The sequence below is a fragment of the Rhinolophus hipposideros genome, assembly GCF_964194185.1.
Source record: "Rhinolophus hipposideros genome assembly, chromosome: 6".
Lineage (NCBI taxonomy): Eukaryota > Metazoa > Chordata > Mammalia > Chiroptera > Rhinolophidae > Rhinolophus > Rhinolophus hipposideros.
In genome coordinates this window covers 62,505,193-62,525,928 of record NC_138052.1, presented here as the reverse complement: position 1 = coordinate 62,525,928, position 20,736 = coordinate 62,505,193, and the positions used below count along the sequence as shown (strand labels likewise).

General features: G+C 37.6%; 1 protein-coding gene across 5 annotated transcripts in view; it reads left to right on the top strand.

Annotated features, from left to right (window-relative positions):
• The window catches only part of HIBCH (3-hydroxyisobutyryl-CoA hydrolase), an 85,063-nt gene that overhangs the window by 38,567 nt on the left and 25,760 nt on the right, over window positions 1–20,736 (top strand). For 4 of the 5 annotated variants that reach the window (XR_013993555.1, XR_013993556.1, XM_081052140.1 and 1 more), the window contains exons 8-11: window positions 6,191–6,336; window positions 8,334–8,420; window positions 12,569–12,627; window positions 13,329–13,410. Coding sequence is in view for 3 of the 5 variants with exons in the window: in XM_081052140.1 (XP_080908266.1) it covers window positions 6,191–6,336; window positions 8,334–8,420; window positions 12,569–12,627; window positions 13,329–13,410 (374 nt within the window). In the remaining 2 variants the exon portion in view is untranslated. The remainder of the gene's footprint in view (window positions 1–6,190; window positions 6,337–8,333; window positions 8,421–12,568; window positions 12,628–13,328; window positions 13,411–20,736) is intronic. The other variant, XM_081052142.1, reaches the window with a different exon arrangement.

Here is a 20,736-nt window from a genome sequence, read left to right as displayed (position 1 = left end):
CCTTTTTCAGATTTATCCTTAAGCATTTCATATTGTTTGATGCTATTGTAAATGATATTTAAAAAAAATTCAATTCTGATAGTTACCAATATGGATTTCCTAAATTGTCATTTGCAAATAACGTCAGTTTTAGTTTTTCCTTTCCACTCTGTATTTTCTTTTTCTGGCCTTATTACATTGGGTAGAGTCTTTAATACAAAGTTGAATAGAAGTGTTGAGAGTGGACCTTCTTACCTTGTTGTTGATCCTAGGGGAAAATTTTCAGTTCTTCACCAATTAAGTATGATGTTAGGTGTAGACTTTTCATAGGTGCCCTTTATCAGGATGAGGAAATTTTCTTCTGTTTCTAGATTGCTGAGGGTTTTATTAGGAATGGATTTTGAGTTTTGTTATTTTTTCCCCCTTCATCTAATGAGATGGCCACTGGTTTTTCTTTTATAGCTTGTTAATGGTGAATTACTTTGATTGGTTTTCCAACATTAAATTAACCCTGCATTGCTAGGATAAATCTGATTCTGGTATGATGTGTTATACTTTTTATATGTTGATGGGTTTCATATACTAAAGTTTAATTTGGAATTTTTGCATCTGTTTTCATGAAGGATAATCATCTGTGGTTTTCTTACAATGTCCTTGCTTCGTTTTGGTATCAGGGTAATGCTGGCTTCATTTTCTGGAAGAGTTTGTGTAAAATTGGTATCATTTTTGTCTGTGTTTGGTAGAATTCACCAGTAAAGCCATCTAGGCTTGGAGTTGTCTTTGTGGGAAGGTTTTTAAGTACAAATTCAAAGTCTTGAATAGATGTAGGTCTAGTCAAGTTGTCTATTTCTTTTTGCACGAGCTTTGGTAGTTTGGGTCTTTTAAGGAATTTGTCCAATTTATTAGCATACAGTTCATAATATTCCCTTATCTTTTTAGTATCTGAAATGATACCTGGCCCTTTCATTTTTTATATTAATACAAATTAAAAATTGTCTTCTCTCTTTTTTCTGCTCAGTCTAATTAGAGGCTTACTAATTTTATTGATTTTAAAAACATCAGCTTTTTTGGTTTCATTTATTTTCTATTTTATTTCTGCTCCAATCTTTATTACTTCCTTTCTTTTGCTTACTTTGTGTTTTATCACTTCTTTTTCTAGTCTCCTACGGTGAAAGCCGACGTGAGTGATTTCAGATCTGGATATAGAATTCGATTCTAATTTTTAAACTTCAGGATTTTAAAGATGTTTCTACACGGTCTTCTTGTTTATGTTGTTTCCTATGAGAAGTCTGCTCTCATCCTTATCTTTGTTCCTCTCTAAGTGTCTTTTTATTTTCTTTGGCTGCTCTTAAGATTTTTCTGTTGATCATATATTTTGGGCTATGTGATTATGGTGTGCCTTAGTGTAGTTTTCATATTTCTAATGCTTGTATTTATTAAGCTACTTAGGTTTATAGTTTTTGTTAACTTTCGAAAATTTGACCTTGTTTCTTCAAATATTTTTCTATCCTTTTTTTCCAGAAACTCTATTTAAACTTAGGCTCACTCATGCATTTTTCATTAAATTTTTTTTTGTCTTTTAGTTTCTATTCTTTAAGTTCACTAATCTTTTCTTTTGCAAAGTCTGATTTGTGCTTAATTTCATTCAAATATTATTCAGTTTATACATTCCTCTTAGTTTTTATCTATGCAAGTATCATTTAGGTCTTTTTTAAAAACAATGTATGCATCTTCTGTGTTTCTACTTAACTTTCTGAACATACAGGATATGTTTGTTATAAGTGTTAAGTCTTTGCTAATTCCTATGTTTATGTTAGTTCTGGGTCACTTTTGATTGTTTAAACAACTCATTATGGCTAGTTTTTTTCTAATTTTTTAGATGCCTGGTAATTTTTGATTGGATTGTAGACATTGTAAACTTTACCTTGTTGGGTACTGGATATTTTTGTATTCTTATAAATATTCTTGCTTCTGGGTTGAAGTTAAGTCACTGAAACAGTTTGATCCTTTCAAGTCTTTTAAGATTTTTTTAAAATGCAGAATTAGAGGAGTGCTCAGGCTAGTGCTAATTATTTCCCACTATTGAAGCAAAGACCCCTCTTTGTATTCTACTCAGTATCTGTGAATCATGAGGTCTTTGGTCTGACTGGTGGGAACAGGCACTGTTCCCAGCTTTGTGGATTCCCAGTACTGTTCTTTGTAATCCTTTTTTATGGTTCTTGTCCTAGACTCAGATAGTTTCCTCATGCATATGTATTGCTCAGTTCCAAGCCGAATACTTAACAGGAGACCCTCTGCAGATCTCCAGAGTTTTCTTTCTGTGCAGCTGTCTCATCTCGAGTATTCTGTTCTGGAAGTTATAGCTTCCTCAGTCTCCTTAAACTCTTAACATCATCTCCTCAAATCAAGGACTATGCTGGGCCTGGAAATTATCTCAGGGCATTAAGCTGGAGTTCTTGTAGGGTTCACCTCACTTGTTTTCAGATATTCAGAGATCACTTTCCTTTACTGCCTGATGGTCCAGTGCATTAAAAACCATTATTTCATATATTGCATTTGGTTTTATATATGTTTCAGGTAGAAGGGTAAATCTGGTGCCTGTTATTTCATCTTGTCCGAAGAGTTAATCTTGAATGGGTTCTTTAGATTAAATAACTAATCTAAAGGGATTCTCCAAAGAAATGCCCTTTACGATGAGATTTCAATGACAAGGAGGAGCCAGCAGAATGCTGTGGCAGTAAGAAAAGTTAGTACAGACTCGAAAGTAAGAATGAACTCCATTTATGCAAGGAACCAAGTAGAGGCAACTGTCTGAATCAAGGGCAGGAGTGATACACGGTGTTCAAAGAGGTACATGGGGACCTCTTGTGATGAGTTTGGATTTAAACCTAAACATCATGGGAAACTGGGGAGTTTAAAGCAGGAAGTGGCATGATCTGGTTTACATTTTAATACCATTTTTCTGGCTGCTGTGAGGATAATGGTAAGGGTGCAGAGTAATAGGAGGGAGACTTGTCAAGAGGTTATTACAGTCATGTGTTGCTTAACAACAGGGATACATTCTAAGAAATACGTCATTAGGTGATTTCATTGTTGTGTAAACATCATGGACTGCACTTAAACTACGTGTTATAGTCCACTACACACATAGGCTGTGTGGTATAGCCTATTGCTTTCAGGCTACGAACCAGTACATCATGTTACTGGACTGAATACTGTAGGCAATTGTAATACCGTGGTACTTGTGTATCTAAACATGTTTAAATATAGAAACGGTACAGTAAAAATACGGTATAAAAGATAAAGTTTCTGTGTGGCTGCGCACATGTGCGTTTGGGGAGGGTTGGGAAAGGGCTATAGAGGGCAGTGGTGTCAGGAGGGGGCAAGGGAGAAAGGGAAGGAAGAAAGGGGGAGAGAAAGGGAGAGCTGAGATTGAAAGAGATCCAGAGAAATTAAAGTTTGAGAGGAGAAATAATAAATGGGAGGGAGGGGGGAGGACACTAAGAGGAAAAAGAGATAAACAAAGGGAAGGGAAGTGAGAGTGTGTGTGTGTGTGTGTAGGGGTGGGAAGGGGCGTGCAGGTGGGTTGAGGAGTCCCCTGGGTTCCCTTCCTCCCCAGCTGCCCTGGCTCCCTCAACAGCTCTTGGCCCCAGACAAGGGCAGGGGCAGGGCAGATGGACAGTGTGCTGAGCCTCCTTGTATTTAAACTATGCAGAGCTAGCAGTTAATCTAGCATATTATGTAGCTGGGTGTAGCCTTTTCTTTGAACGTCGCAGACTTCTTGCTTATAGTCCATTCTAATCTGATGGGACCGTCGTCATATGTGCGCTAACCTAGAGCTGTGCTGTCTAGTACAGTAGCCACTAACCACATACAGCTATTTAAAATAAATTCAAATAAATGTAGTTCCAAAGTCGCACCAGCCACATTTCAAGTGTTTAATAGCCACTTATGGCGGGCAGACAGCATAGATTATAGAAGATTTTCATCATCATAGAAAATTATTTTGGATAGCACAGGCCTAGAGAGGGAGGATTTTGGCTTGGAGTAGTGTGGAGGTATAGAGTTGGAATAGAGTAGATAGGTTTGAAAAATATTTTGGAGTTGACTGGCTTGCTGATGTGATGAATCAGGAATAACTCCAAGGTGTTTATCTTTTGCTGCTGAATGGATGAGGCCAATTAGGGAAGGAGCGGTGTAGTTGGAGGGATGGGAATCAAGAGTTGTGTTTTCGCCATGTCGTATCTGAGATCCTTATTGTCCACGTGGTTATATTCACAAAGCAGATCTAAGAGTTTGGTGTTGAAGGGAAATGGCATAATCACAAATACAGATTTGGGAGTGTATTGGTCTGCTAGGGCTGCCACAACAAAATACCGCAGACCGGGCGGCTTAAACAGCATTATGTCTCACAGTTCTGGAGGCTGGAAGTGCAAGATCAAGGTACTGGCAGGTTTGGTTTCACCTGAGGCCTCTCTCCTTCGCTTAGAGACAGGTGCTTTCTTGCTGTGTCCTCGCGTGCCCTTTCTTCTGTGTGTGTGTCCCTGGTGTCTCTTCTTTTTATAAGGACACTGTCATACTGGATTAGGCCCCCACCCTTATAACTTCATTGAACTTTAGTTACCACTTTAAAGGCTCTGGCTCCAAATTGTCACATTGGGGGTTAGGGCTTCCACTTAAGAATTTGGGATGGGGACACAGGTCAGTCCGTAACAGGGACGAATCTGCATATAGATGTTATCTAAAATCATAAGAGCAGAGAAAATGCGTGTGTAGGGAGGAGGGGATTGTCTGAGATCTCGCCTAGGCACTGAGTAACATGTATAGTTAAGCAAAGGAAGGTGAGCCAGCAACGGGGCCTGGAAGGAGCCACTTGGGGCCAAAAGAATGTGGTGCCCTGGAACAGATCAAAGTGTTCCAGGATTGAGGGCGTTTTCATCGGGCCAAGTGCTGCTGAGGCTCTGGGGCAGGTAGGAATGTAGAAGGTGGGGGACTGAAGGGAGAAGACCAGAGTGGCAGGGTTCTGCGAGTGAGTAGTAAGAGATATAATTGAGAAAGTTGTGCGGGGCCTTGAAGACTTTGATAAAAGTGTTGGTTTTAATCTAAGAGAAATAGTTATGGATGAGTTTTCAGCAGTAGAATGCAAGACTGATCAAGATATGTGTTGCTAGAAAGATCACCCTGGCTATTGTGTGGAGAGCCGTTTGGAGAAGAAATCAACAGGCGGACATAGTCTCTGATGGGGGGTTAAGAGAGTTGTACAGAGAAGAAGGTGTGGAGGCTGAATGGTTCTATCCTTTATTGGGGTACGTAATACTGGAAGGAGATGATGGTAGTTGGAAAAGGTCATGAATTCAATTTTAGACCTATTTTGTTTGAGGTGCTAAGAGATGTTTCTGTTTACATTAGCACACTGCTGATTCTTTCAAGTCTAGGACCTTTTTGTCAAGTAGAACTGGAAAGAATTTAAATGCTTGTGTTTTTATCTCAACTTCATTAAATGAAGCCATCTTAGAATAGATATATGGATTATCAAACTAGAGGGTCACAATTGTTTAAGGAGCTCTTAAACACCAGAAAGTAGTGTACTGGCAGGTATTTGTATATATGCTATTTTCATTTGTTACGACTGGAGAGAATAAAGGAATTCAAAAAATACTAATGCTTAAGAAAAAAGTAAAATGCAAGTGGTTTTATTAAGTATAAACTTGTTCATTTGATAAGACTAATGGTTATTGCATCACTTTAAATATCTTAACTATTAGGTAATTGACTATTTGGAAAATAAATGGTAATAATGAAATTTCACATTAATGTAATAGCCTTAGATTATGCATATTTTTCCTATGATTATCATATGGAAATAATATTTTTTCAATTTTTTACCAGTTTTGGAGATTCTTTGAAAGTAATTTGTGGTGAGAAAATGTAGGTAGTATATATTGAGTACTTCTTATATACACAACATTGTGCCATCAAATACTTTGACTTCTGTAGAAATGAGAAATGAAACTTTTGAAAAATACCCAAATTCAGTGAGCACACTTTATAGAAAGTCTTTTATGATATTGATTGCATTGCATAGTACTTAGTGTAATACATTTTCATGTGGATTGAAACGCCAGAGAGAAATGACAATCTGATTTAAAGAAAGTTATAGTCATCTCTTTGATGTGAATCATTCTTACATATTTTTGTTATTTAATTACAGGACTATTCCCTGATGTGGGTGGAGGTTATTTCTTGCCAAGACTTCAAGGGAAACTTGGTTACTTCCTTGCATTAACAGGATTCAGGCTGAAAGGAAGAGATGTGTATACAGCAGGAATTGCTACACACTTTGTAGATTCTGAAAAGGTAATTACTTGGATGATTTCATTTTGTATTGTTGGAATACCTCATATTATACGGGAGGCAGTATGAGTGGTTAAGATCACAGGCTTTGGTAGATATGCGTCTGACTCCTGGATCTATTGCTTAGAGCTCTGTAACCTTAGGGAAAGTTCTCTTAAGCTCTCCAATCTTCAGTTTCCTCATAAACAAAATGAAAATAATCATATCAATTCAAGGCTGTTTTGCCTGGCACCTTCAGTGAATGTTTTTTAATGAATAATTACATTCTGTTAAAAAAAAAAACTACTTTAAGAAAGTCTAATATATAAAATTCTAAAGTTATACATGAAAAGATAGGCTTTTATTTTATGAAAACGTTTTGAAAGTTTCTCTTGGTTTTGTTTCCCTGGTGCATTTAAAAGTTACATTTGTAAAATATGGTTTCAAAAACTTTCCTAAAGGATATCTGTTTCAAGTGACAATGTTTCTTTGTCTTTTTTAAAACCAGGGTTGCTGTGTTCTTAGCACAGGATAGGAACGTGACAAAGAGTATGCGAACAGACAGCCTGGCTTTAAATCCCAGTGTGTGTGTGTCTTTTTCATCTCCCAAATGGGGATGGCAGTTTTACTACAGTAGTTGAAACTACTTGTGTTAAATATAACATAAAACCCCACTGAAGGTGATTCTGCCTCAGAATTCCCAGCAAGAGATTTTGGGATTTATTCTACTTCAGTTGGCTTAGCTCTGATTGGACTGGTTTATAGCACCCCTGAACCACGTGGGTGGATGGGTGGGTGGAATAGACCCACTAGCTTAGCCTAGCTAATGCGTTCCATCCCTGAACTGTGGGGTTAAGTCAGCTTCCCAGGAAACGCATGGGTCTCCAAATGAATACCTGATCTTGAGGGAGGGTTGTTTGGGGACAGGGGAAGGAATGTTATAAAAATGTATGAAGTACACAAAGTTGAAGGTTGTCCCCTGTACACTGTTTGAGGATTTTCCATCACATTGTTTGAAGTTTCAGATCTTTCCCCATGTTATGGCATACTCGGTCACATTGAGTAGGTGGCTGTCTCATCCTTCCCTTGAGCTGTCACAGGAAACAAACATGGGCACTCCATTATATACTCTGGGTAGGGGACACTGTTGATTATAGTGGTATTTAGCTAAGGATGCTCAGAGAGGAAGCTGATCCACACCCTCCTCCCTTCTTTGCTAGCTTGCCAGTCATAATATCTGTGATGCGTAGACCACCATTCACAGGGCCTGTAGCGGGTGACAGGAGTGAGGAGTACACGTTGGGCATGGGGCTAGACAGAGGTGGGTACAAAAGATAAATAATCAGTTCATCTGACAGAGTAAAGTATGATAAGTGTAGAAACAGAATACAGAGCAAGTACTCAGTGGATTGAAAGGAAGAAGAGCTTACTTATAAGAAAGTTTTCTCACAAAATTGCAGTTTGGCTGGATTTTAAGATGAGTATTGTCAGGAAAAGGCATTCTGGAGAGAGGAGACATTTAATAAGAAAGCCCATGGGCAGAAAAGCATTAGCTATGTTTTGTAAACAGTAACAAGTACTATTTGGCTGAGCATAGGATGGATATGTGAGGAGTATAAACGGAGAGTTAGTGTCTCTGTTATAGAGCTCTGCATTATAGTAGCCATTAGTCACAGGTAGCAATTTTGGTTAAAATTATTTAAAATTAAATTTGTTATTCACATCTTTGGTTGTAGTACCATATTTCAAGTGTTCAATAGCCAGAGGGAAACAGAGATGGATGTCTCTAATTCTCTTTAGTTTCTCCCACCGTTATCCAAGCTTTGCAAGGCAACATTTGCTGTGTGGGGATGTGTGTTCACAACTTCAGTGAAAATTTCCTTCACTGATTCAACTGAAGAGAGAGCATCATGATTTTAAGACAAAGATTTTAAAAGAGAATAGAAGATTTCTAAAAAATCGTTTTTGTATTTCTGTGTGGTCTCAAACCTGTTTTCCGTGTTTTTTTTTTTAACCTTTAGTTGAGCATGCTAGAAGCAGATTTGTTAGCCCTGAAGTCTCCTTCAAAAGAAAATATTGCAGATGTCTTAGACACTTACCACACGAAGGTAATCTTGTCAATATTCTAACCTCAGATTTTAATTCATGGGGAAGGGGGAGTGATAGAAAAATTAGCAGTTGGTGAACATTATTGTTGGTAGGTGTAAATAAATGTATTGAATTTTATTTACTTCAGAGCTCCATGGGAGAGTCTGAGCTTCATAATTGTTAGGATGGTCATTTGAGAAGATGACGTCTTTACTGTGCAACTGCACTGCTTGTCTTCTCCTTGCTGCTGAATTTCGGTGCATAGCCTGTGATTGGCCCTTGAAGGGGATTTTTTACGAGGCATCATGATGTTTGTATAATGGAAGTTCACTGTTGACACTGTTTGTGAAGATGTTAAAGTGAAACTCTGATACGTAACTAAATATAATGAAGTACATTGCAGCATTTACTTTTAACTCCTTAGTTATGTTGTCTAACTTAAATTTCTCATAAGAGCAAGAATCCATGAAAATGCTATATGACTTCCAGTTAAACATGACAGATTCAATACTTGCCCCCTCCTAAGACACCACTAAAACTGCAGCAAGGAATAAAAATGGCACGAATCCACAAAGACAGACAGAACAGAAGAGGAGACAGCACAGGCATGAGATGTCAGTATTTGGGACCTCGAAAGCAGAAGGATGGAGGGCAGCTACTGTAGACCTAAGGACAATGAAACCTTCCCCTTTGGGGAAGCCAATAAGCAGCAGTTGTTACTGTACACCCCATTGAAAGGTACCAGGTCCCTTTGAAGATGGGCGTGTGGACTAGGGCAGGAAAACAGGAAAATCTCTGCAAATTTTTATAAGGAGCAGTTAGGCCTCCAGAAGTCCTCCTGTAGGAGCAGCTACCCGCTCATAACCTGGCAGGAGAATAGAGACTTACTTCTTACAGGGCTAGCTGATGAGGGCAGGGGTCGGCAAAACGTACTAAATGGGAAGAGGCAGAACGTACTAAATGGGAAGGTCTCTAGCCTCTTTCCCTAGTTGGCTTCCAGAACCGTTACATACTATCTGTCTTAGTCACTTTGGGCAGCTATAACAAAAACACCAAACACTGGGTGACTTCAACAGCAGAAACTTATTTCTCACAGGTCTGGAGGTTGGGAAGTTCAAGATCAAGGTGCCAACCAATTAGGCTCCCAGTGAGAACCATCTTCCTGGTTTGCAGAGGGAAGCCACCTTGCTGTATCCTCATACAGCAGAGAGGGAGAAAGTGAGCTTTCTCGGATCTCTTCTTAGAAGGGCCCTGTCCCTTCATGAGGGTCTACCTCCTGACCTACTTACCTCCCGAAGTCCCCACCTCCAAATACCATCACTCTGGGGATTAGGGCTTCAGCGTGAATTTGGGGGGATCACAAACCTTCCGTCCATACCATCATCCCACTGCCAGGCAATACATTAGGAGAAACAGAGCCTGTAGACACTGACATTAGAGGACCCTCTAATGAAACCTGCAGATCCTTGCCTGGTCATCTTTGCTGCATCAGACAACTGACAGTTCTATAACTGCGATTGACATTACATACGAAGCTTCCTCATTTTACTGCTTCCCACAGAAGAACAGGGATTGCCAGGCATTAAAAAAAAAAAAAAAATTGGCCAAAGCGAACAAAAAAGGTACTTGAAGGAAGCAGACAATTCAGGGAGAAGAAGGAAACTTCAAAAAGAAACAAACCTATAATTATTCAGATAAGAGGAAAATATTTCATCTATGAAATAACAAATGTTATGAAGATAAGTAGTCAAAGAATAAAAAGAGATTTAAAGAATGATAACAACCCAAACAGATTAGATTAAAATTAATGGTTGAGGAAAACTCTTAAGAGGACAAAAAGAATACTAAGCTGATAAATGGAGAGAAAAGAAAATGAGAGTCATTGTTCCAGGAGGTCCAATATATAATTATTAGGAATTTATAATAGAGAAGATAGAGGGGATGAAATTCTTAGAGAAATGGTGTAAAAAATTACCAAGAACTGAAGGACAGATTGGTGGGGCCCCTGAATACTCAATGAGACAAATATGAATATAGAGCATGTGAGAATTTCGTCAGATTTGGTCAAAGTATTTGACAGTCTATCCTGTTGTCAAGTTGAGTAAATGTGGGATGCATTATTGTGTGTGTGTGTGTGGGGGGGGGGTGTTTAAGGGCCTTATACTAAAGAGTTCTGTTAAATGTATACAGGTATTAGTCTGTAGGTAAAGTCGTCTTAGCCTAGTCGTACCCAGTGATTGGATGAGAATGATGATAGCATTTTGATCAAATTGATTTCAAACTAAGAAAATAAATGAGGTAAAAGAATATGGATGAAAAAAAAATCCCCTTTGAGTTTAGAGTGATATGTTTAATAGCAACAGTGTGAAATTTAATAGATGGAGAAGACACACCCTGTGTTTTTCTTTACTCTCATAGTAGTGCCGCATTCACAACACTTCTGATACCAGCTGTGTCGATGTTCCACCCATCAAGGAATGCTCTATGACATCAGCAGGGTGTCCTCTAATTAATTTCCGTGCTAACACTATTTACCTGGAGTTGGCGTCAGACCCCACAACTTGAGGGCCCAGTCCCACACGACTGACCACACACTTCAGCCATCAGTCACAAGTCCCAGATTGTCACCTGTACTTCTGACTGACTAGCTATAAATCTGGGTTCCCACGACCCCCTCCTTGGTTTCAGTAATTTACAAGAATGGCTCACAAAACTCAGGGAAGCACTTAACATTTATGGGTTTATGGTAACAGGTATAATAAAGGATATAAGTGAAGAACGAGGTCCAGAAGGGTCTCAAGTGCAGGAGCTTCTGTCCCCATGAAGTTGGGGTGCACCAGGCTCCCCAAATATGGATGTGTTCACCAACCTGAAAGCTCTCCAAGCCCATCCTTTCTGGGGTTTTTATGGAGGCTTCATTACATAGGCACGATTGATTAAGTCACTGGCCATTGGTGATTGAACTCTCATCATCAGCCCCTTTCCCCTCACTAGGTGAAGACAGAGAGGTAGGGAGTTGCGGTGGTGATGGCGGGGGAGGGGACTGAAAGTTCCAGCTCTGTAATCCCTTGGTTGTTCTCCTGGCAGCCTGTCCCCATCCTGTGGGGCTTTCCAAAAGTCACCCCATTAACATAAACAACCTGTGTGATTGAAAGTGACTTGTTATGAATAAAACAAGATGCCCACTTCACTTTTGTTTCAGGAACTGAGGACAAAAGACCAAATATAACAAAAGGTACTCTGCTTGGGATATTCCAAGCGTTTTGGCATCTGTGAGCCAGGAACGGAAGACCAAAAGTATATTTCCTATTTTTAAATCATAGTATCACAATACAGATAAGTAAAAATCTTGGGTTTCGGTCTAAAATACCAAATTCATAAATACAGAAGGGGAGAAATGTAGCTAGAATGGCACCAGTTAAAGTTTTAACTGCTTGGTGTAAAGCAGCAGCCTAATAGGACTGCTCCCAAACTAACCCAGAGGTAGTCTTATTAGTAAAAGCATTGTGTCCAAAACAAACAAGGCTGTGTGGGGCCCTGTTGTACTTTGTATGATTCAGCCACACCTGCAGCTAAGGTACCTGTTCCCCACTTGGAGAATGACCTTGATAAACTGGAACGGTGCATGAGAAAGACCTGGATTGTGAGGGGCACAAAACCGCACTGTGGGAGAGAAGATTAAGGTGGAAGAGGGATTGACTAGAGCTGGAAACATGAGAGGGCTTACTTTTCGTCCAGAATTAAAAGAAAAAATTCTAATTATAGTTGTTCAGGCACTCGTGAGTTTCTTCCTGAGGAACCGTTTCTCACCCTGGAGGTCAATGCTGCAGGAATATTGAGGGTGTGGTAGGACTTTCTGTATCACATGGAATGTGGGCAGGATTACTTCTCAAGTCCCTTGCAGTTCTTAAAGTTACTGACACACTTTAAGGATAATGTATCATAAGGACATGTTTGCCTTTGACACCTTTAAGAGCGAGTCTGGAATAATATATGCTGTCTGAGTTTTGAACACTGTGGTAGTTAGTTATTTATGAGATTTGGATGTAATTGGACTGAAAGTAATAATCTGTCACAAAGTGTATCATTAAGTATGATAAAATTATTAAAGATTTTTAAAAGATTTGAGTTTCTTCAAGTTAATTTAAGTATTTTTCTTTTCAAACAGTCCAAGATTGATCAAAACAAGCCTTTTATACTTGAGGAACACTTGGACAAAATAAACAGGTATTTAAAGAGAGGTCTCAATTAAATCTGTTCCTTTGGAAAGACTGTATTAAATTGAATTTGCTAACGTTGTAATTACGTTGTGTTTGATAATGCACTGAATTCTGAGATCAGTTAGCATAGTGCTTTTATGTTCACTTACCTTTGAAAATAGCTTCTTGCCCATTCTTTAAGGGGGAAATAAATCTATTATATTTAAGTAATCTGTCATTTTACTGCAAAACATTTTTTTTGTTTGTTTTAAATGGGAAGAGAGGCTAGAAAATAACAATTGAATTAATTTATCTTTGTAAAGTCATCTCTGATGGTCTGATCAAGCCGATCAGCAAATGGTTCTATGCAGTGATTTGAGAGATTGACAAACCGGCTTAAGGAAGACAAGAAGAAAACTATTGGAAAATAAGACAACTATCCCTGCGTTTTTAGAAGCATCAGTTTTTCACAGTCAAGATACCATTTATTTATATATAATAGATGCAACAAAGCAAAAGAGAAAATTTAGGCTTTATGTTGCATCAGTGAGAGTGGGCTGCAGACACTGTCCCAGAGAAGCAATGTTTTATTTCGTCATCCTGTAAAACCTGGAAACCTGTTTTTCATTAGTGAGATGGGGTTTGGGGGAAGCCTGTGTTTAGGTTTATTGCTATCTCAGAAAGGAGAAATCACACATTTGGTGAAATCATGTGTTTCCTTTCTTACAGCTGGTTCTCGGCCAACTCTGTGGAACAGATTATTGAAATTTTACAGCAGGATGGTTCCTCTTTTGCCCTGGAGCAATTGAAGGTAATACGTGGATCACTTCTGCCCTGAGCATGGTGAATTCTTGCCACAGGGAAGCCTCTTTTCAGGGTGCTAGATCTCTGTGGTGGTGACATAGCCCACGGATTTTTGTTTGTTTGTTTTCCTGAACTCAGTTGAGCTTCAGAATGCAGTTCCGCAAAACCATTACCTAAACTCAAGTGCCCCATCTACCTGCTGGGTGTTGAAGGAAATGCTAAGCTGTTTTGGGTCCTTTGACTGTAACAGAGAAGGACTTCAGTAAGCATGCTTCATCTTCAGTTGTCCTCAGTGTCCTGTGGTAGAAGCATTTAGGGACATTTTTATTCAAAGGGTTGGGTCACTGGAGAACAGTCACATTGTAATATATTGTAATTGTACCATTAATCTGTAAGTTCTGTTTAATATACAACAGATCATTACATGGTCTTTCTAAGCAGTAGGTTTAATCAAAAAGGGATCCTTTTTAAACTAACAAGACGCTCCATCTACAGCCATAGCTGAGTCGTAAGCCATGTTTCTCAGTGTTAGGTACGCTTTGATCTTTCTACAATATGACTCAACTGGTAACAGCAAAAGAAAAGTAATTTTTGTATAAATGAGTGAACATTGGGTACGGATATTCTTAGAACTGTCATATGATTATAAAACAGAGTTTTCAGATTTCTAGACAAAGGAAAGAAAATAAAGTTTCCTTGTACTTAAAAGAAAAGATGTTTTAGCTTGTCTTTATCTGTGTGGGTATAATTATAGCATTTCAATTGTCATGAAATTGACAAAAAAATTTTAAGTTAGGTGTTATCTGTGAAGATGAAAACATTTCCCCTCTCTTACTGTATAAGGGGAAATCCCAAGGTAATTTGTCTCTTGGGATCTTGGTATTGGACTTGTATTAACTTTCAAGGATAGGCATAAATTAGAGTAGGTAGAACAGCTATATATTTCTCTAATTCACAAAAGTAAATTAATATTACTATTAACAACTTTTAGGAATGTTTGCATACATGCAAATAATTATTTTATATTTCAAGAATTCTGACTTTAAGTTGGTTCTCTTGTTTCCAGAACAATATAATAACTAGTATTCCTGTTTTTTATTTTTATTTTTTTCCAGCAGTAGGGCCCAATTAAGTATGCATTTAGCAATTTCATTTGAAAATAGTTATGCAACACATTACCTCATAGGCTACATGATGTCACTTTAAAGCAGTACAGATTACAACTAACTTTATTATTTTAAAATCACTGGCCTACTCCAAAACAGAACAGGACTCAGATGGTCTTTCAGTTTTCCTTCCATTCCTCTGGCAATATGATTATTCTGCATTCAGAAAAGGGTAGTTGGTAAGCCACCAATCCCAGCTAGGATCACTATAAACACTCATTGAAAGGACAGATTTTCATTTTTATTCAGTTGACCTATAACTCTAGTGAATGAATGTGGCTCCAAAATATTAGTATCTGCTGCGAGTAATATGATGTGGGAATCAGAAAATTCTCATGGAGGCTTTCCTGACAGAGCTTAGATATAGGGCTCCTTTTAATGATGTCATTCAGAAACGAACACCAAAACACCATGAAGGAGAATATAGTTTTCAGTACTCTGGTGAAAAGTTTGCAGATCAAATGTCTGAAAAAATTTTAAAGAAGATTCTAGTACTTGTTTCAGTAATTCTCTAGGATTGCTCCTAACGGCTGGGGACTCTTCAAGGATTCCTGTCTTCTTTCTGCAGGTCCCAAGGATTTAGTCTTCGTTTATGTTCCAAGTTGCAACCATCTACTCTGTCTTAGGGGTTTCTCTCTCTCTAAGATTGTCTGTAGGGAAGGACATAGTCTTCTCAACATATTTGCTAATCAGTAAATAAAAACATAGGGTTCTTTGTCCTTTCTTTAAATTTTCAAAGTTTCACTGTTAATCACTATAGGATATCATGGGGTTAAAAAATAAATGAGGAAATCGTAAATTCTTTATAACCAATGGCATTTTCATAGTATGAAATAGTATTTCATCGTATTTTAGTTTATGGCTTCTCATGTTTTCTTCCACAGTTCCAATATGCCTTTTTAATTTTAATGCTTAAGGTTGGAATTCATCAAATCTCCTTGTAATCCCTCTTTTGGTGTAGGCTGTTCATGGTGCCAAACAACCCATGTAAGGTAATGGGGTATTTAAATGCCCTGGCCGTAGCTTAACCTTAGGGAAACCTTAACCAAAGACACCAGGTGTGGTGCTCTCATGTTTTTGTGTGTGTTTTTAATTGTGGTAAAATACCTATCATATGAAATTTATCACCTTAACCATTTTTAAGTGTACAGTTTAGAATTAAGTATATTCACACTGTTGTGCAGCCAATCTCCAGGACATTTTCATCTTGCAAAATTGAAACTTTATATCCATTAAACAACAACTCTCCATTTCCCCCTCTCCCGTGGCTGGTAACCACCATTCTGTTGCTATGAATTGGACTACTCTGGATGTCTTGCATAAGTGGAATCCAGCATTTGTCCTGTTATGACTGGTTTAGTTCACTTAGCATACTGTTTCAAGGTTCATTCATGTTATACGTGTACCAGAATTTCATTCCTTTTTAAGGCTAATATTCCATTGTATGGGTAGACCAATTTTGTTTATCCATTCATAGATGGGCATTTTGGTTGCTCTACCTTTTGGCTCTTGTGAATAATGCTGCTATGAACATGGGTGTACAAATACATTGACAAGACCCTGCTTTTAATTCTTTTGCATATATACCCAGAAGTGGAATTGCTGCATTATATGTTAATACTATTTTTTAATTTTTTGAGTAACTTACATACTGTTTTTCATAGCAGCCACACCATTTTTACATTCTCACTAACAACAGCACAAAGGTTCCAATTTTTCCACTTCCTCACCAACACTTGTTATTTTCTGGGTTTTTCCTGGTCACCATCCTAATGGCTGTGAGGTGATAACTCCCTGTGTCTTTGGTTTGCATTTTCCTAATGATTAGTGATATTGAACATCTTTTCATATACTTGTTGGCCGTTTGTATCTTCTTTGGAGAAATGTCTATTCAAGTCCTTGGCTCATTTTTCAAATTGGGTTTTGTTCTTTTGTTATTGAGTTGTAGGAAGTCCTTTCCTGTTTCAATCTCCCTTTTCTGGTAATGAGCCTAGCAGGTTTGCCAAAGTAAAGAAGGTTCTCCAGGGCCAGTGAGAGAAGTATTTCTTTTGCAAAATTACAGCTGAGATCAATAATCAAAGGAATATGAATAGAGGAGATTGAGACTACTCCCTGCCCTCCATTGACTAGAGTAAATAAAGGCTGCTCTAAATTGAATGCCCAAAGTAATTCAATGGGGAAAGTTAGTCTTTTCAGCAAATGGTTCTGGAACAATTCGATATGCATCAATATGCAAGAAAAAAGAAAAAGTACTTGAAACTAATCTTGCATCTGCAGGGTAGGAAAAAATTTTCCTCTACCTTTTTAGGGTCTTTGGCTTGGCCTGAGAATTAAACTGACATAAGACAGATTAACAGGAGAAAAGCATACAATTTTATTAAAATTTTACATGTACTTGGGAGCCTGCACAAGAGAATGAAGACCTGCAGATGTGATCACAGCAGGAAGCTTTTATACCTTGTCGACAAACAATAAATTTGTGAATAATTGACAAGACAGAAGGGTTGGGGCCAGGGGTAGTAAATGGTGAAGAAATAACTGGGAAGATAAGGGTTAATTTATCAGGGTATTTTTGTACAGATTTCTTGGCCCCAAATTCCCTGTCTCCGGTGATAAGAATGTCTTCCTTTCTCCTGCTATAGTATAGGGAGGGTACCTTTCAGATGGCAGTTTTATCTCCTGCTTTTAGGACGAAAGGGTCAGAGTGGCCTTCTTTTTATTTTCTTCTTTTTTCCAGTGATGTAGTCCAAAAACTTTGGAGCGATTTTCACTCTTTTCACATTCACATGAAATCAATCAGAAAACTCAACCGAATCTACCTTCCTAATACATTCACAATATTTAAAAATTATGATTACCATGAATGGTAGATCAATTTAAAAAACCAGAATATTATAAAGAGAAAATGAAAAGCCAAATAGTTACCCATCTAAATATTTAATTTATACAATACCAAATATACAAACTCCATATTAAGCTCATTTGTTATTAAATATCCAAATTCATAAGTGGTCAAAGTTTTTCTTTTTTAAAAAATGTATGTGTGTTTTGTTTCTCCCCCCTTTTCTGCTGTTGATCCATGGAACAACATGGATGAATCTTGGAAGCGTAATGAATCTGAGAAGCAAGGGAAAGAAGGCAAGACACACATAAAGGACCACTTACTGTATGATTTTATTTTTGAAAAGCCAAAACTATAGGAACAGAAAACAGATCAGTGGCCCAGGGGTAGAGTTGAGGGAAGGAGAATTCTGCTCTGTATCTTGATTGTGGGGGTAGTTGTACAACTGTATACAGTTATCAAAACTTGTAGAACTGTGCACTTAAAAAGTGAATTTTATCATATGTAAATTACACCTTAGTAAAGCTAATCATTAAAAAATAAATGGCATATCAAATTATTTGAAAAAACAGTCTGACTCATAGAAGTGTGCATAATATTGGCTGCAGGGGCCCATCACACTACGCTGCCATTGCATTAATAACAGTGATTTGATGACAGTGTTGATGGATACATTGTGCCTTTGTGGAAAGAGTACAATAAACCTCAAGGGAAAGTGCATCAGTTTATGGAGACAGGAAGCGACACCGGTTTTCCAGTCCTCTGATGGGTCCTAGTGAACCTTAAGCATTATAATGAGCATTTAGGATATCGTGAAATAGCCCTATTTGCAGCTTTAGATACTATCTTTGCATTTTATTTAAATTTTTAATGCTTTTAAGAAATTACCGAAAAAGCAATCTTAGACTAGCTCTAAGCCTTTTACTATAGATAAGAAAAAAGAAATACTAGGGCCCATTTCTTTAAAGTGCTATGTGTTCTTTATATTATATATAATATGACCTTTCAGTATGGTGAAAATATTTTTTAAAATATTTCTGTGAAACTGCAGTTTTCAGTGAAATAGACTGACTTGTTCTAGTCTACATATTTTGTACTTCTGTTGGTTTATTGTCAATCTGAACGCTTCTGGAAAAGACTTGCAGGTATAAGTCCATGCTATATAAGGTGATTATTTAGAAAAATATCCACAATTTATGGCAAAACAGAACTCTTAACTAAGATTGATTTAAACTAGTTAAAAAAGTCAGACCTATTTAACAGACAGGATAACAAAAGTGGCTTATGCTTCTTGGTTTTAAAATAACAGATGCGACTTATTGTTTATTAAATTATACCTTCTACTTAATTTCATTTAACCCCAAGGACAAATGCTGAGAGATATTTCCCATTTAAGCTTTAAAACAACACAAAACAGCTCTAGGTCTTTAGTGGCACTGTCGTAAAACACCATCAAAATGGCGGTGTTATTTCATAATGATCTGTGTGCCCTGTTTGCTTGTCCCTATTCCATCGTGTATCTTTTTCTCTCTTTGGCTTCTGTCTTTTTGCTTTATTGAGTGCTGTCTTTGGCAGACCCAGATTCTCCTGAGAATCTTGCGCACTCCTATATTTCCATACACCTATCAGAGAGTATTTCACATGGGTGATGTGATAAAGGAATGAACAGGTAAGGTGCTTTGCCTCCACTGAGGTAAAAAATGAGAATCCAGAACCTGTTCTCAGTAGTCACAATCCAGGGGAATAAACACATTCACACTTATAATAGTATGGGAAATGGTGGTAAAAGGGAGACTTGTACAAATTATTGTGGGTGATGGAGAAATCTGAAAGTGATTCCAGAAAGTGATGGAGGGAATCTGAAAGGTTTCACTGAGGAGACATCTGAGCAGAGATTAAAAGGTGTAAATGAGTTGCTATGTGCCAAAGGGTATTCAAGAAGGAACAAAATAAATACTCACACAACAAATGTTTGGAGAATGCAGAGCCAGGAACAAGGAGGAAAGCATCAGAAATGTGGCCAAAAAGATGAATGGAGCCATGTCAGGAGAGGCACTAAAGAGCTTGAATTTATTGAGTTTTTTTCTGATTGTGTATTTGAAGTACAGGAAAACAAATCATGAAAGTGTAGCTCAAAATTTTTCACAATGTAAGTATACCCAACACCCAGAATAAATTATCAAGCACTCCAGCTGTCCCGCTCAGGACCCCTCCCAGTCACTACCTCTCCCCAACGGTAACCATTTCTCTGACTTATAACACCATAGATTTTGTTTTTGAGTTTTATATAAATGAAATCTATAGTTTCATGTCTGTCTTCTTTTGCTCAACATTACATTTGCAAGGTTCACCAGTGTTGTAAATAGCTGTAATTTGTTCATTTTCATTGCTATATATATTCCATTGAGTGGTATATCCCATTCATTCATTTCTTCTGTTGATAGACTTTGAGTTTATTTGCAGGTGTTTACTGTTACAGACCGTGCTGCTATAAACATTTTTGTCATTGTCTTTGGATATGCCTTTCTGTATACACCCAGGAGTAGTACTGCAAAGTCATCACATATGTTGTTAAAAGATAAGCTGAGGCATATTAAAAATTTTAATAGTTTATTTATACAAAAATTGATTCAAATCAGGCAGCACTAAACTGGAAGGGGTTAGAAAAGCTCCACCATGAGAAGCTGGAGAAAGGCTTTCATAGAGAAGGGTTCAAAGCAAAGGAAGAAATTATTTGATCGGTTATAGGTTAAACAGTTGGATTATTTGGCGAAGTCTGTTTGGCTGTTCATGATGGATTGTCCTTAAGTTTTGACTTCTTAACCATGAGGCATTACAGGCTTAGGTTTTGGTTTGCTTGTAGGCTACTATAAAGCATTGAGGTCACCACAGTCCTTCTTGTGAAGGCCTTCTTGTTTAACAATATCTATATTCATCTTAGTAGTTATTGTCCAGTATGTAGTTATTTCCAATATGTTCGTACCAGTTTACATTCTCATACTGTGTTGCTCCACGTTCAAACCAACACTTGTTATTGTTTGTCTTTTTTGTTTTACTCATTCTGGTGTATATAAAATAGCATTGCATCGTGATTTTAACCTATATTTCCATGATGACTATGACGGTAAGCACCAGTTCATATATTTGTCAGCCATGTGGGTATTCTTTCTTATGAAGTACCTGTTAAATCTTTTTTACTATTACTGTTAATTTGTAGGAATTGTTTATATATTCTGGATATAAGTCCTTTATATGTAGTACATCATATATAGTACAACATATGTATTACATATAATCTTCCTCCTATCTGTTACTTGCCTTTTCT